We start from the raw sequence: 17401 nt of genomic DNA on the forward strand, positions 1-17401 counted from the left end.
ACACTTCAGTGTGGTTGTAAAAGGCTTTGAAATTGAAGGGGCCCTATCATCAAGCAAACCTGATTGAGAATTGTAATAATACTGAACACTGGACAATTAGCTAAATCATTTTATGTGATCCGTGTTAGTTTTGTTCAACTTGTGATTCAAGCACCCTTGCCAGGCAGTACAGTCAGGTCTTCAGACTGCAATATAGAATAAGGTGTGTGAATAGTAAGTGAGGACCAGAATGAGGGTACATAATAAGTGTGGCTAAAATTGTAGGTGCATAGTAAATGGGCCTTAGAATAGGAGTGTATAGTAAGAGGGGTACAGAATGTGGGACCAAGTGAGGGTATGCATTAGGCGGGGCTCCAAAATAGGTGGCATAATAGGTTGGGCCTAGAAGGAGGGTGTATAGTAAATAGGGTTCCAGAATAGGAGTGCAGAATAAGTTGATCCCAAAATGAGGGTGTGTAGCAGTGGTCCCCAACCTTTTCGAACCTACGGACCACTAAACTTACTGACTCCGGACCGTGCATGCACAGGGAGCCGGTGTCACTCAAATAGGAAGAAACTTCCCCCAGAGTGATGTCATGATGCCCGAACCTGCCCAGTCAGATCTTCTCAGGCCTGCGATGAGGGAGTGGTGATCCAGAGACACAACCGGCCCACCGCTCTGAGCCTGTGATACATACAGGGGACATGGACATGGTGTACCCCCCAAGTGGGGTCTGCAGACCACGAGTTGGGGACCACTGGTCTCCGTGCTCTCGCGGCCCAGCTGTCAGATGGCCACCGCCCACTAGTGGGCCATGGACTGGGCGTTGGTGTATAGTAAGAGACCTTTGGTTTATAGTAAGTGGGGATCAGATTGCAGGTGTATAGTAAGTTGGGCCCAGATAAATGGATACGTAAATGCATAGTTAAGTGGGGCACAGAATGAGGATGCATAGTAAGTGGGGCCAATATTGAGCGTGCATAGTAAATGGGACCCAGAATGAGGAGGCATAGTAACTTTGACTAAAATGGGTGCATAGTAAGTGGGCCCCAGAATGGGAATGTATAATAAAGGGGGCCTAGAATGGGGTATATAAGATTTGGGATCCATAATGAAGGTGCATAGAAAATAAGCCAAGGATGAGAGTTCATAGCAATTGGGGTGCAGCAATAGGGGACTTTATATTGTCAGCAAGGACATGCTTTCTCCTAAACTCATAGGTACTGTACAGTTGATGGAAAAACACATTTTGTTGTCAAAAATGTACAAATGTATTCATCAAACAGAGCTAAAAAAAATATTCTCAATGTGTGATCAATAGAGAAGCTGTGGAATTTGATGTTTTATTGGTGCTAAAGGAATATGAAGAGGCCAAGGGTACCGGACTGAAAGATTTAATTCTTTAAGGAATCTCTGGCTGCCCAATACTGAGCGGGATGAAGCCACACGAATGTCTGAAGCCACACGAATCTACCACCAATCTCACACATACCTGCTTTTCAGCAGAAAAGCCACAAAATAGATGCAATGAAAACCCTCGATCAGCAGACATGCGGGACATTATCATCAGAAGGTGACAAGTGTTACCAGCTCTGTTGACATATCTCCTGACAACAGTTCATCACCCTGAGCCGGTGTGTGTGAAGGTGCAACATCAAATGAAGAAAACAAAAGACCATGATATCATGAAACATTATCACAAAACCATGCAGACCGGACAAGATCATACCTGAAAAATAATGCCGTCATTTCAGAATCCCTGACAGAATCCCTGACATGTCCCCCAAGTCAAGTCTGAGAAGACCAAGACATAGGTTGTAGAGAATAAATGGGAACACATGTATTGATAATTTGGGTGACACCAAGGTGTATTTTTGTGTTAAAGTTTAAAGGCAAACTAAAGTCTCAAATACAGGATCAGGCAGGTGGGTATTGCAGAAAGGGACAGGCGATGTCCCTTCTGCAATAAATTGCTTACCTGCTTGGTCCCGCCAGGAAATGCCAAAAAAGTTGCAGAGCTCACTATTGCTTGCCAGGTAAACCCACCAATACCAGTTTCTCATGCATGTGCTGGGAACAAATGAACCCCGTGCCTGCGCCGAAGTAATGTCATCCCGGCATGACCAATGAAGATGGCCGATAATCATCACTGGGAAGAAGAAGAAAAGAAGAGAAAAGTTAGTCACTCATGTTTAGTTCTGCCAAAATTTTACAGTAGTATCTGCACCTTTTGTAATGAGACTGATGGAGATCAGCAGCACTGAGATGTACTGTAGAATAAAAAAAGTTTTATTACAGTGCATTAGCTCATGATACACACTGCTTTAGCAATTAAGTTGAGGATCACATTATCCTTAAAAACCTTAAAAAAAAGATCATATGAAAAAAGCCCGTAACAAAAGCTATAATTTGGTCTGTATTAAAAACCAATTACATTTTCAGGATCAGTTCCTAAAAACTAGGACATTGCTAGGGTCTATGGGTTGCATCCCGGCCTGCTCTGTTCTGTGTCTACTTCTTATATGCTCCTGTACCACTAGGGGGAGCATTTCACCAGCTGAACACCCTCTGTTCTACCTATAGTGAGTCCTGTCTACATCATATTTAAACAACATCCTTCATTAATTACCAGTCACTGATCTAGTCCTGTCAGTTATGCCTCACACGATATCCTTCATTCCTCTTCAGATACCAATTTGCATTTTATTTCTGAAAAAAAACTCATAATATACATTGACCTAAGTATTTTCCTGCAAATCCCCAAATAGGAAAGTTTCTTCCAGGGGTCAAAAAAAATGTCTAAACCAATAAGGCCCAGTACAGATCGTGGAATGTGACACAACCTTAACAAAGTCATTTGAAATCATTTGACAGTAAATTTCCCTGTAAGTTCCTAGCCTGCAGCCTGGAGAATCCTTTGCTTTCTAACAGTCTCCTTCCAGATTTTTAAAATGCTAAATTCATGCCGGGGTTTGATGCGGCCTGCCGCCTCCCTGCGGGCCATTCCTGAGCCTGACGCAGCCGCCCCCCGGAGCCGACAGAGCAGCCGTCATCTCCCTGACATGGAATGTAACGTGTCAGGCCAATGGTAGCACACAGGAGTGAAAGCTGCCATTTACAGCACCCGTGACAACAGTGACGGAGATCAGCCCGATTCGCCTTGATATGACTGGCACCTAGTAGTTAAACTGGCATTGTTTGTGACAGGGTGTCATTCTTGTGCTTGTCTGCTATGAATGATGAACATTTCTCTCTGTATGTGGTTAAAAAACAAAATGATATATGTATGTGTGGAAGCTTTGTTTCATACAAAGCTGCTTTGTTCTACATATAAAGACTTAAACTTTAATTGAATGATTTCTGTTCTTTGCTAAAGCTGTGTGCATCACAAAACAATTACCTTGTAATTGTAAATAATTCTTGTATTCATTTTTTGTTGCATCTTTTGCTGCTGATTGTCCACAACCAGTTCGCAGCCACCTCCAAATGACATGCACTCCAGCAGTGACTGAATGGCATTTCCCAGGGTGGGTTTCTCTATTTTACAACAGTGGACCATGCCTGACGGATAAGTACATTTTCACTGCATACTCAGCGCCAGTCGGTTCTATGGAGAAGGGAAGGGAGAGGACAGGCAAGTGGCATTCTTCTGTCCTCTCCTCCATAGAAAAGCACACTGGTTGTTCCCCATCAGAGGGATTGCTGTACAGACATCACATTTTCACCTCAGAGGAGCATGACCATTCATCTCATGCGACAATCAACAAAACTTTGTTGTCAGCCTATAGCGGGAAGTATCAAAGCAAGGACCATCAAGGGAGATATTATTATAATCAAAGCTTATAATCAAAGCTGAAGATATCAAAATATTCTTTCAAAATCCAAGATCCAATATTTGCTCTATACATGGGGTCTAGCAATATAACTGAGCTTTGGAGATAGTGATCAGGAAAAGGTCAACATATACAGTGTGGGCCTGGCATCCAGAAGGCTCCACTAGGTCTGAAGAACTCTATCTGAGGGACAGCATTTGTAATTCAATCACCTATGGGCGCCCAACAAGCTTTCTTCTCACTGGCAGTGAGGTTTTGGTGTCTTTACATCCTCCTCATGCCAGGAAATGCTGCCGATTTGGGAGATGTTAAATGTAGTTAAACAGAAACAGCTTTTAAGTTTTTAATTTAGATTTACAGGAGCAATAAATGTAGCCCTGGCTCATTTAATATTTTAGGGGACATCGCCCATTCAGGAATACTAAACCTATCCATGTATACTCGTCCTCCTTATGCTCACCTGCTGCTCTGTTATTGCTTTGGTTGGGGAAGTCTGGACCCTTTGTAAGCTGTGTTGGTTGGTGTTAGAGATTATGCCCATGATTTTTCCCCTCCCTCTCATGAAACCCAATTTAACCCAATATACTTTTTTGTATAGTGTATGTATTTTTCCTCTCCCTTTTGATGGCTGCATAACTCCAATCTTTGCAACCTGGGAGAAGATAGAACAGGCCAGTTTTTCTTTAGTACCCAGAAGCACTGGACATTTACATTTTTGCTACAATCGCATGTCATGCCATATAAAAATGCCAATAGGCTCCATGCAGCTGATCTTTTCCCCATTACTGATTTACTATGCCTCATTCCGCACTGTGAAAAAGCTTGGGATAATCTGTACACATGGTGGAGAAAAATGCAAGAAGCAGCTGCAGAGGTGGTTGATGTACAGATCAACAGATGTACAGGGAATGAAGTAGGGAGACCCTTGCACTGCATTTCTTCATGTACAATTTCCTCCAGCAAGGCGAACATGGAGGAGAACAATAGTCACCAAATCTCACTCCACACCACGTGATACTTTAAGTCCAAGGCAGCAATACCATAGATGTCCGTACAATACATTATACTACTAAAGTGCTACATGAGCTGGTACTAGAGCTCCATCATTACATTATACTGCTATAGTGCTACATGAGCTAATACTAGAGCTCCATCATTACATTATACTGCTATAGTGCTTCATGAGCTGGTACTAGAGCTCCATCATTACATTATACTGCTATAGTGCTTCATGATACTAGAGCTCCATCATTACATTATACTGCTATAGTGCTTCATGAGCTGGTACTAGAGCTCCATCATTACATTATACTGCTATAGTGCTTCATGAGCTAATACTAGAGCTCCATCATTACATTATACTGCTAAAGTGCTACATGAGATGATACTAGAGCTCCACCATATGGAAGAGCTGAGAGAGGAAACTCATCATATGGACCTTTGGTTATGTCAGACTGTTACAATTTAAATCTATAAACTTGAATTCCTACAGAAGTATATTTTACATTTAAAAATGCAAGCAACCTTAGTGTTAATATAAATCAGTGGTACTTTTCTTTGCAAAACCATGTGTTACTTTGCATGTATAAATAAAAAATATATTTTTGTGCAATGCGAGCTGCTCTGGTTCGTATTATCGCTCTTTGAAACTTGCATCTGTTAGGGTGAGAGAGCATGCACTCTATAAGAAGCGTATACCACCAAAATAAAAAATATACCCACTTTATTTATGCTTGCAAAGCAGCACCTGCTTGTGAAAAAGCACCCTATTTTTCATCACTTCAAATGATTTCTTACTGGCAACAAGGGAAAATTGTCTTGGTGGGGTTCCAAGATACCATTGGTGAAAAGTTAACTTTGAAGGTTTGCTATGAAAGATTTGTGCTGGTGGAACAGTTTATGGAATGGAATAAGAAGGGTCTGACTTTTTGCTGTTTGTGTCACATTGTGGATATTTCCCTTGAGGACAGGTTTGGATCTGTCTCTGAAACTCAAGATCGATCCCACGTGACTCCCAATGGATGGCACCTTGCCAGACGCTCAACCACTCTCACCACAGCACTGGTTTTTATAAACCCCACACCTACACATTTACCAACTGGTGGCAGTAACTGGTACTAGTATAGTCAGGAAATCCTAACACGTGTCACTGAAACAAATGTCTCCCATTGGAAGATCTCCCTTAAGAGGTGGATCTCCCTAGCAGGGTCACAGGCAGCAATAAAACCTGGGAAGGCCTATAACTATTACCTACTTTAAAGTGTAACAAAGTTTTAGGTGCTACATGCACTTTAATGTTGGTTTCCAAAGGAGTAAAAATGCCTTTTTTGTATCTGTAATATAGCTTTTTTTATATTTTATTTTATGTATATTTTATTAATATGCATTTTATTATCTGTCATTCTTTTTTTAGGTTAGCCAGTACACATTCGCTATGTGCAGTTACAGAGAGAAAAAGGCAGAACCACAGGAACTTCTACAACTTGACGGATACACAGTGGATTACACAGACCCACAGCCAGGTATGTAATTAGGTGACACAATATTGTGTAATATAGTGTAATCCTTTCCAAGATATCAGTATCTAATTTCCAGGAAAAGTTGATATTTTTTTTATAAATACCATTTTTTAATATTGTACTTGCATCATACAATTACAATATTAAACATAGAAACACTGTCATCTACTGGCTACAATGTCCTCTGCAAATCAAAAGCATTTTTTATTTGAAGAAGAATTAATTTTGCATGTGATCACTATTTGATTGATATCACATGTTGCGGTGCTGGTTACTGCCAGGTTGCGGTCCTTGGGCACACTGAGGTAAGCAAAACACGGTACCAAATCACAAAGCTGAAGGATAGTCGAGGTAAGTCGGGTCGAGGCAGGCAGCAAGCAAGAGAGCTAAGGTCACACACCAGGGGTTAATTGCCAGGGATCCAGGAGACAGACACCAGTGACACAGGGGCCACGGCAGGCACAGGGAACATAGGAGACACTGGAAGCAACAGGAGGCACAGGTGACTCAGGGATATCCACAGACAGACAGGAACACTGGAGCAGCACAGGGAAGTTGGCTGGGAACCAACAGACTGGACAACAAGGGGTTAATGCAGGAGCTGGACAGAGGAAACACTGAATTAAGCAACAGGTGTACAGGAACTAGCTCAACAGAACTAGGGGCTCGGCACAATGGAGACATGTTGCACGGACACTGAGTGCAGTGTGTGAGCTAAAAAAACAGGGCTGGTCAAGAAGCTATTTTCTGATTGACCAGCGGACTGGACGGAATTGATAAAGCTTGAAAACAGAACCACGCCCAGCGTCAGAACTGCCCCCATGCACAGGAGAGATGCGTCTGCGCTTTAGTGAGGAAGAGTTAATTGTTACACACAGGAACCACGCTCACTGTTGACAGCAGGGTTGTTAATCAGTAGCTTTTATTGATAGAACATGTGTTAATGTATTGTTTTTTGTTTTTTATTTTATTTTAGGAGAGCTTTAGGTGGTTGACTTGAGCAAATGGTTCTGCAATTGTACAACATATATGGTTTTCCTGTCTCAAGTGACATAGTGAAAAATATATACAAATATAGGAGTAGAAACCCCTCATGAAGCCATAGCAGATGTGCTGACCCTGCAACACAAAAAAAAATTACCTACAATTAAATTAATGGGTCTATAGTACCAAATCCCTTTTTATTCTTTCTATTGTATCAAAAATGGTCATGTTTGTTCGTAATGTTTTTATTTCCGTATAAATAAAATTTGAGATCTAAATTTTAATTGTTGGTTCTTTTAAAGTCCCAAAAGTATTGGTAGTAATTGTATAAAAAAATATTATTGAATCCTGAAAAGATTATTGTATGTTGTCCAGCATTCTCCAAAGCTTGTTAAAGTGTACTGAGACTTTACCAAGCTATAAAACCCTTTGGTAACTTTATTATTATTCTGACAGGCTTGGAAGGAGGCCGCTCATTCTTCAACGCAGTCAAGGAAGGTGATACAGTGATCTTTGCAAGTGATGATGAGCAAGACAGAATTTTGTGGGTCCAAGCAATGTATCGAGCCACTGGCCAGTCACACAAACCTGTGCCACCGACTCAGGTTCAAAAACTTAACGCAAAAGGAGGAAATGTACCACAGCTCGATGCACCCATATCTCAGTTCTGTAAGTAATTCTACAGGCATAGGAAGTGGGGTATTCATGTGAGCTCTATATATATTATACTTAAGTATATATGGAAGGCTCCTATTATACCTCCCTGGAGACATATTGACAATGATTAGACTCAACAAATCTGATAAAATCCCAACAAATTAAGAAGAAACTATGCATACTCTGAGGGTCAGTAATGCATTGCTTTTTTTCTTAGGTCAGGTAAACCAACAAAACAGTTTTTAAACTGGCCCAACTAACAGGTGGAGCTTTATGTCTCTGTAAGTAGCAATGGTTCAATAGCTGTTTGGCTAACCTGTACAGCTTTGGGCATCCTTTGTTCAGTATTAAATGTTTATTAAAACATTAAAAGGATATTAGTATATATACCAGCCTTTCTAAACTTTTTCCTTTTTTTACCCCAAAAGGAACCCTTGAAATACATGTTTCCAGTAACCCATGATAAATAGAAGGTCAGTGGGAGGAATGTTCCCATTACAGTGACAGCCAGAAAACAATGTCCTTTACAGCAGTGGTCTCCAACCTTTTGGTCGTCACGGACCACTAAATTTATAGATTCCGGACCGCGCATGTGTGGGGAGCCATGTGTCACTCAAAATGGAAGAAACTTCCTCCAGAGTGACGTCATGATGCCAGAACCTGCCCACTCTCCCATTGCAGGTCTGAGCCTGCGATGGAAGAATGTCCAGAGACACAACCCGCCCACGGCCCTGAACCTGCGATGCTTATGGGAGACATGGTTTGCGGGTCTGGCCCGTGTGTCCCCCCCAAGCAGGCCGGAGCCGCGGACCACCAAATATTTCTCGGTTGGGGATTGCTGCTTTGCAGTTATAGATAAAAGATTACTGGAGTCATCGTAATGGCTATGCCAAGTAGGGTTGGACCCAGAACTATGCAGGAAGAGAGGTCAATCAGCCAAAGACAAAGACTAATATAGAAACCCTGGTTGAGAATGGCTAATATATACAATACGTTAAAATAGATATACTAGTTTAAAAGCCTATAAATATTATCCTATAGAAAATACTTTTGTGAAAATGAGTATCTGCATACTGTTAGCCCTTCTGTGACTAATGTGTCAGCACTTGAGTATAGTATCCACTAAATTCATTGCCAAAAAAATTCTGGGTGGTTTGGTAGAGCTGTAGTGAAGCTCAGCTGCTAATGGCAATTCTTTGTTAGTTAATGCTTTGTCAGTACCTGCCAACTAGCTATGGGTAAGGAGGTCATTTTAACAATTATTTTAACAAATTTTGACATTTTTTTTTAATACAAAGGTACTTTAATAAGGCATGTGCTGTATGTACAGTTTTACATTTCTGGACTGAAGAATAGGCAACAATTTTATTAAATTATTTATACGTACATTTGCTGTGCAATGCATGACTGACCTCCAGAAGAAGAATCAAAATCAAAAGAGCTAGGCTACGTATGCAAAGATACTGAATTCAAAAGCTCCCTCTAGTCGCAAAATTTAGTGCTTTGCTTAGTGAAGAGGACCGGCCCAAGTTAACTATTCTATATGGACAGCAAATATAGTGTCCAGACTTTGCAGTCCATATTGATTTGAACGCTTTTCTATATTGACATTATATTGTATTATATAATATGGCATTGCTTTCACATGCCTATGAGTATGTTCAAGACTTTTGTTTCCACTCCCTTGTTTGCAATTAAACAGTAAAGGGTGACTTATGTCACTTGTACCATGAGCATAAGTATTGCTGTAAATTTATGATTATATTTTTGGGTTGTTTTTCCAGTTAAAAACATGCAAAACATTTAAATTCATTTCATTTCAACACTAGCAAAGGTCAAATATTATGTAAAGGTGTAATATGCTGTTTATCTGAAATTGCAATACTGGATTTCCAAGTAAATCAGAGGTGGCCCAATAAGCTCTTCATTAAAACTCATTTCATTATCGTTTAATTGTTCTAATGACGCAGCTGCTTCCATAGATCCTGGCTGCAGACTGTCTTGCTTCTACTGTGAGTAATTTGCACTATATATTACAACCACCCTGTCTTTCTCTGCCGCAGGAGCAAGGGAAGAAAGTGTGAAGCCCAGGTGGTTTGTCTCTCCCATATCACAACACATTGTTATCAAGTTCAAAAGTCAGTCATTCCCAAATTTAAGGATGTGTTAAGTAGACGTTTTCACTTTGGCACCCCTGAAAATGGAGTTTACCACCCACACTGCTTTAAGCACTTGCTTTTTACAGGTAACACAATATATTGGTACCCTGTCAGCAGAAAAACACACATCTGTTTACCTCTAAGTAAGCAGAAATGGGTTCATGTGTTACCTAAAAGACGACATCCATTTTTGGGGGGGATAAAATGGCAAAACTGTGAGACATCCAATGGCTTTCTAAATGTCAGGAAACACAAAGGTTTGTCATAGATTTAAAGTCAACACAAAATCAACATTAAAAACCACATATGTGGTACATTATGCATACATGCCATTTGTATCCCTTTCAAGAGCCTGCAACTGCATGCAAATACCTGTTGGTTTGGCAAAAATGCACTCCTTCTGTGAGCAGACAACACACAGCATTTTTGTGGCCAGAGTGATGTCAGCCCTGTCCAATTTTCTTTGTGACCTTTTAACCACTCCTTCTGTCTCCATTTTTTTAGCTGTCTTACTAAATGACTTGTAGTCCCTAGATGGGGCATGGAAGTGCTAACAATGAGATTGCACAGGTAATGTGCAAAGGACAAGATCAGATAATTATTCATTTCATTTAAAATGTATTTCTAGTCTAGTTCCTGAACTGATAATGTAATTATAGGCTTTGTGTATGAAAAGTCATACTAAAATATGGTCTGTGGTTCTCAATAGCCAATCGTGATCTCTCATTCTGAAGCCCCATTTGCAAACATGTCACTGGTGAGAAGTCACCAACAAGAGAATTGCTAGAATTGCATACACATGATCTAAATGTTTTCCCCTCCTGCCTGATGGGTCATCAAAACTGGGATTCCTTATAGCAAAAAACACTTCAGAATTAAAGTCATTTATGAAAGAGTGCCCACTCTTTCATCCAACCAGATAGGGAGTGGCACATGCATGCAGGTGAGTGTTATATCCACCCTGCTGCTGGCATCTTCTCACCGGAATCATGATTGCGTTTGCCGAAGTGGGGACAACTTTCCATAAGTCTTGGAATCCAAAGATAATGTAATTTAATTTTATTCATGTAAGGCTATGTACACACGTCAGATGATTCTCGGCTGAAACGAGCCGCTGGGCTCGTCTTGGACAAGAATCTGATGTGTACAGAGGCCATCCAACTTTGTTAATGGATGTGTCCTGTCGAAAGAAGACGAATGACTGCAATAGAAGTAAGGGGAGGATGCAGCGAAGTGGGGTGCCGCTCACTTGTTTTCCCCGCTCCCCTCTCCATAGAACAGAATAGCACTGTATGTACAGCACTCGTTCATTCATCTTTCGGTTGTTTGTTTTGGAACCGATCGGAAAAGATTGTTTCCAACAACAAAAATTTCTTGTGTTTACGCAGCCTTAGAGTAGTACAAGACAACCAACACTTTCAGGTATAACAATTTTGGCAGTCTATGCCTTGAAGCCTACTAATACTGTTATAACACTGTTATACAGTATGTATACATATTACAAACAATGTACAAAGGCAGTGTTTTTAAAAACAGAAATGGTTAAAAACCATTTGTCACCCAATTTCACAGTGGAACTAAACCCTTTTATACTCACCTGTCTCCGTTCCTTCACTGGATGATGCCATTATCAATCAGACAGGTAAGAACGGTTATTCCAGAAGGGACATCGTCAGTCCCTTTCTGCAGTAATGACCTGGCTGATCGAACACTTTTAAAAATGCAACTTTATTTTGCTTTTACTGTTTAAATATTTTAAATTAGATCTCTTTGACCCTGGAAATCACTGTTATCATTATGCTTTTATTACTGGTAAGGTTCTGATTTGGTTCAGGTTCAGTACTGATAATAGAACTAGTTTAGTGGCATTTGGCTGGCAGATAGTTAACAGGGTTGTTTGATGTGCAGTCCCACACACCATCCTATGCACCTCTCCTTCTCATGCCCTGCTTTCTGAACACCGGCTGCTCTTATGACCTTACCTCCAATTAGACACGCTAGGTGACAGTTCTTTTTTTTTTTTTTTGCTACAATCAGTGAGTCTTTCTTTTTTATGGGTGTTAGCAAGGGTGATTCACATAATATGTGTTAAGATATAGCCAAAGGGATTTTAGCTTACAAGGGAAGTCTTTGTAAAGTGTTGCTAGTAACATTTCATATGGCGAGTTATGTGCACTTGTATATTAGCCATTAAAATATAATAAAATTGTTTTATAATTTGCCATTAAAGAATACTTCCACCCAAAATCACATGCAAGGCAAAATAAAGGAGTCACTTCCTTTTTTTTAGCAGTGCATATGTAGCTTTCCTCTCCTCTGCGCTGCTCTGACCACTGAAACCTAAAATAGATATCCCTGTGCAAGGTTTTATTTGACTTGACTTATCATTTCTTACCCAGAACTTGGGGCTTCGTTCCTAGACCCCAGTGCTGTCATATAGGGGATAACAAAGTCATATGCTCACCTATACCTTAAATCTTATACCTGAGCCATTAAGTGAACCCTTTACTTTGCCCAGAATGATGGGGATCTCTGATTGGCGAAGGCCACTTTACAAGAGTGCCCTTTATTCCAAATACTGGTAAACTTTGCTTTTGAGCAGTAGTAAATAATAATAAGGTCATCACATCAGCACCATGCTCACATATTTGAGAACTGTCCCTGCATTTGTCTGGCAAAAATTACAAGAGGGACCTCCAGAGAGAGAGAGGGGGGGTAATTGGGAGCTGGGTGAGCCTGGAATTGGGCACCCCAATTTATTCAATTCTGTTTGCTGCCGGTCCTTTTCAATGTAATTTATTTTCCTAATCAAAAAAATATTCAGGTTAATCTTTTTTGAAAGATCACTAAGCTAAGTGAATTGGGTAAAGCTGTGTTAACTACTCATCCATTTATGTTAAAGTGTGTATTCACTTAGCTTAGTAGCTCATGTGAAATGGGGTTCTCTCAAAAATTTGCAAGCAAAAAAAAAATATTTCTTTGTACCTGATTGGCAGCAAATTTTGATTGATGAAAGGCAAATTAAATGAAAGGATTGAGTGGCTTTGCCAGAAATTGGGAAGAATGGGAATACTTTAGGGCACACATGCTACCTTACAATTTCAGTTTAAAATAAACAGAACAGAACTACAGAAAACTCAACTCTTCCATTCTCAATAACATAAATGCACAAGGTCTTAAACCCTTATTAATTTGGAACCATAGGATTGATTGAATAACAAAATACGGGCTGTTCACTTACAAAGTAAGAATGATAACCTTGCAAAGGAATTTTTACTTGACATTCCCATGTATGGCAATAATTCACTTTTCTAAGTGAACAGTCTTCACCACCTGAGGAAAAATGATAAGAACAGTATGCAGCACCAGTTATCATTTATCAGCTGGCAACATTTCTGGCCAGGTCAACAGGTATTTCTGTACATTAACACATATACCATTTTAAATAAAAAAGAACTAAAAGAAGAGATGTTCATTATTTGAGTATATATGCCATTTCAGATTTACTCTGGAGTGTCTATGCTTTTACAAATGCTAAATACCTCTGGTTTCACTTGCATAATCCAGTATTGCATTATAAAAGCTTTTAATCTTTTTTTCAGAAAGGTAAGGCAATGTTGTTCCTGTCTGTTAATTTAGTAGTACTCTAATTTCCCTGTCCTTTTTGCCGTTTAATATATTTTGAATATTTTTTTTTGTGTTTAGACTAATGTAGAACCATAGATGAGCTTACTCCACCTAGAATCCAGTTCCTAAGCATTTCAACATGTGTTATATTGCAGAAAACTAAATAGTTCACTCTTTCTTTCAGAGCTGTGTGGGCTTAAAAAAAATTGATTATTTTAGTAAAATAAATTATACTTTTTCTGGTCATTTTGAAAATTCTTAACATAAGTCCTAACCAAAAAATGTATTTTGGAAAATACTGCAGCTCTGAAACTAAGGGTGGATTCCATTATTTGCGTTGGAAACTTGAAATTAGATCCTGCTATTCATTCATTTGTGTGACTCCACAAATCACTTTTATTTGGCTAACTGGGAAAAGGTCCATTGCCTTCCCTACATTTTTTTTTTTTTTTATTTTTATGTCTCGTGTTTTATCTTTCTCAGTACCGATAAAAATATTTATCTATATATTGCAATGAAACGGGCTGTCATTGAGAAAACACACCCAACTATTGAATGACGTAAGCTATATAAAAGTGACCACCTGTCCACTCGCACCTTTTGTCTGTCCTGTCTGTCGCAGTAGAACATTCAATCAAACACCTACCCAGAAATATCATTAAAATATCCAATCTATTTCTTTTTTTGTTAAAAAAAAACCCAAAATGCTCTATAAGTTGATTTTTTTTCTGCATTTATGTTTAGACCTCTTGAATTTAAATGCCATTTTTTAACATTTATTGATCAGGCACTTATATCACAAGATAAATCATTTTTACCATAGACATATTTTCATGTTGTTTAAAAAAAAAAATACAAAAAAATTTTGAAAGTTTTCTTTTTCATTCTTTGCCTAGTATTTAAAGTGTTTCTATCGTCTACATGCGGTGGGGGCAGTCATTTTGTGGGCCTGTTACTAATGTAAAATAACATTTTTTGCGAACTGGTGACCATTGCAGATTGAGCTGCTTGTTCATTACCAAGAAGTAGCAGCTTTAAATACTTCAGCCTATCAATTCTCAAGAAGCAGTTGGCATCACCGGAGCTCAAGGCAATGAATGGCAGGGTTTTGGTGATGGTGGTAGCTTCTGAAGAATTGATTGCATTTTTGGTCAGCTCTCTGACTGCCTCTTTGGCATGTAGGCGACAGTTACATTTTACCTTGCTAAACTGGGGCCCCTGTCTGCTTTCCTAAGTCTTTATGTTGTTCTGGTTTGTTTCTTCTTACCCTGCTAACTTCTAGCTGGACCGAAGGGTAAGTGCTCCCTATAGATGGCACAGTTCAGATAATCTGACCAGATTATCTGACATATGCAATGTGCTTTTTTTCTCTTTTAAAACTATCTCATGTTTAGAGTTGTAGTAAAAACTATTCATGTTTTCCTAAATTTAGGTTTGAATTGTAAGTTTCCATACTGAATTTAAAATGCATGTGATGTTTGCATAATTGCCTTCTCTCATTGGCTTGTACTTCAGCATCTCATGATGCTGCTTAATCCAGATTTGTTTGATTTTTATATTTCTTTCTTTTTCGTTTTGTTTCTTTTCTAATTTGCGTTTTCCAAGACCTGTTATGAGTTAAGATCTCATTTTGCAGTTTTATTTCTTTTCTTTTATTCACAAATGTACATAACATGGATTGTGTAATGCTTGCCGCCAGATCATCTTGCACAGCTCCAGGCATTTGCATTTGATTATTTTGTTTTTTTTTTAATACTCATTGGTTGATTCAGTACGTTGCATGGATGAGTTGACCCAAAAGCCTGTAATGTGCTGCAGCAAGTTGGAAAACATTAAAGGCATACTAACTTTATAGTTTGGGTAAACAAAATATTGATAAAAATGTTAGGATGTGCAAATTGCTGATGAGAAAGGTGATCTATCTACACAGCTATTTTTAAATGATTCATGCCAAAAAGTTTCGGGTTTTTACCCCACAAAAATCTGTTTTAATCCCCAAAACATATAATTTTAGGTTTAGTTTTAAGGGAAAACTTTGGCCAGGCTTTGGAAGTGTAAACATATACATATTCTTAACTAACAGTGAAAAGGCTTTTTTGACTGACCTGCATACAAGGAGCTGCTGACATTGTGAAACAATTCCTCCATGTCAGAGGAACAACCACCAGCCAAGTGCAGGGCAGTCCGGTCTTGTGACTTAGCAACCCAATATTTACCTTACTCATGAACAGCGGTGATGTCATGGGATTCAATGAATGATTTCATCCTGGATTGTATTGGCCACAATCTTTATTTTTTTGCAGGGAGCTGGCAGCGTAGTGGGCCTTACATTTGCATAGAAGATCTGCCTTATTTCCATGTGTCACAATTTGTTGGTTATATAGCATTGGCATAAGATGGACTGCCAAACGTATGTTGCATCTCCTATTTTTTTAGTGTGTGTGATCTGTATCCTTCTAACAATTGCTTCATTCTCTACTGGGATTGTTTTTGCCACTGCTGCCCAGATGCAGTCCGCTTCACCTTTGAATTTAAAGTTCACAAAGGAAGCAGTTAAGTTGTTTAAGTCATATCTCTGCCCTGTGCTTTCCCCCTTTCCCTGTGCACCTGCACTGTGTTTGTGATAGAGATAAAGCCTGTCTGGTTTCCAGATCACAGCTTTGGGAGGGGAGTACAATAAGTTATGTTGCTGAAATTAAATGTAAATGATTTAAGTCTTTAAATTGTGAGGATTAATTGTTCCACTGTGTCTACAGCTACAATGGTTAGTGAGAGCTTTTGAAAAGCATATTAACATCCAGTTAAGAATTTTTACTATTAAATGTCCAAAGCATGACCACAGTTCTACGTTAAATGGAAGGCCAAAGGACATACTTCATGTCCATTTTTCAAATGGTCAAATAGAAACATCTCCTTTCTGAGTTTGGTATTTATTTTAACATACTTGCCCAAATCCACTAATTTAGTAATTGCTAGAATTTTTCTTACCCTTACCCTTACCCTAACTGAAAACTTCAGCTAATACAAACAATTTAAACCAAATTTACTTTCCAGTCAAAACACTTTATTTTAATTACACGTTAATCTTTAGATGACCATATAGCTAATTTAGATGACCTGAGAAATGAACCCTGCTTGGGGGTGTCTTGTGGTATTTGAAAAGAAAGTTAAAGAATACCTTCCTATTCAGACAGTCATTTAATGTCAGTGGTTGCGATCAATGCTTAAAACAGCTTGTGGTCGTATTTTTTGAAAGATACTAAGTTAATATCCTTGTAGGCAATACATCTTCTGAATCAGGAAACTAATTGACTTCTTCATGTGTTTTCCAAATCTGAGCTGGGACAAATGTTGTCTTAAACAGCACCATTTATGCATGCTCTGCTTTCCTGGCAATGCTGGGCACCTGTGAATGGTTACTGTCCTGCACCTAGCCTGATTCCCTTTAATTGATCACTCTCCAAGTCCGCAAATAGCCTGAAAAGAGAATCAATGTGAAAAGAGAGTTATCCATAAAATACATTTATTTCCCTAGGACATATTCATTTATTTTATTGTTAGATTGCAGAAAAACTGAATTTATCGTTCATGAGTATCAATCGTCATGGTAATATAAAGTGTAAATTTTTTGAAAATATTTTT

General features: G+C 39.1%; 1 protein-coding gene across 29 annotated transcripts in view; it reads left to right on the forward strand.

Annotated features, from left to right (window-relative positions):
* CADPS (calcium dependent secretion activator) overlaps positions 1-17401 on the forward strand; it is a 286962-nt gene that overhangs the window by 150206 nt on the left and 119355 nt on the right. For 18 of the 29 annotated variants that reach the window (XM_072420823.1, XM_072420829.1, XM_072420830.1 and 15 more), the window contains exons 10-11: positions 6227-6335; positions 7773-7985. In XM_072420823.1, the coding sequence (XP_072276924.1) occupies positions 6227-6335; positions 7773-7985 (322 nt within the window). Of the gene's footprint in view, positions 1-6226; positions 6336-7772; positions 7986-15041; positions 15054-17401 lie in introns of all 29 variants that reach the window. The other 11 variants (XM_072420831.1, XM_072420822.1, XM_072420834.1 and 8 more) reach the window with 1 other exon arrangement.

This window comes from Pyxicephalus adspersus, chromosome 8, assembly GCF_032062135.1.
Source record: "Pyxicephalus adspersus chromosome 8, UCB_Pads_2.0, whole genome shotgun sequence".
NCBI classification, from domain to species: Eukaryota; Metazoa; Chordata; class Amphibia; order Anura; family Pyxicephalidae; genus Pyxicephalus; species Pyxicephalus adspersus.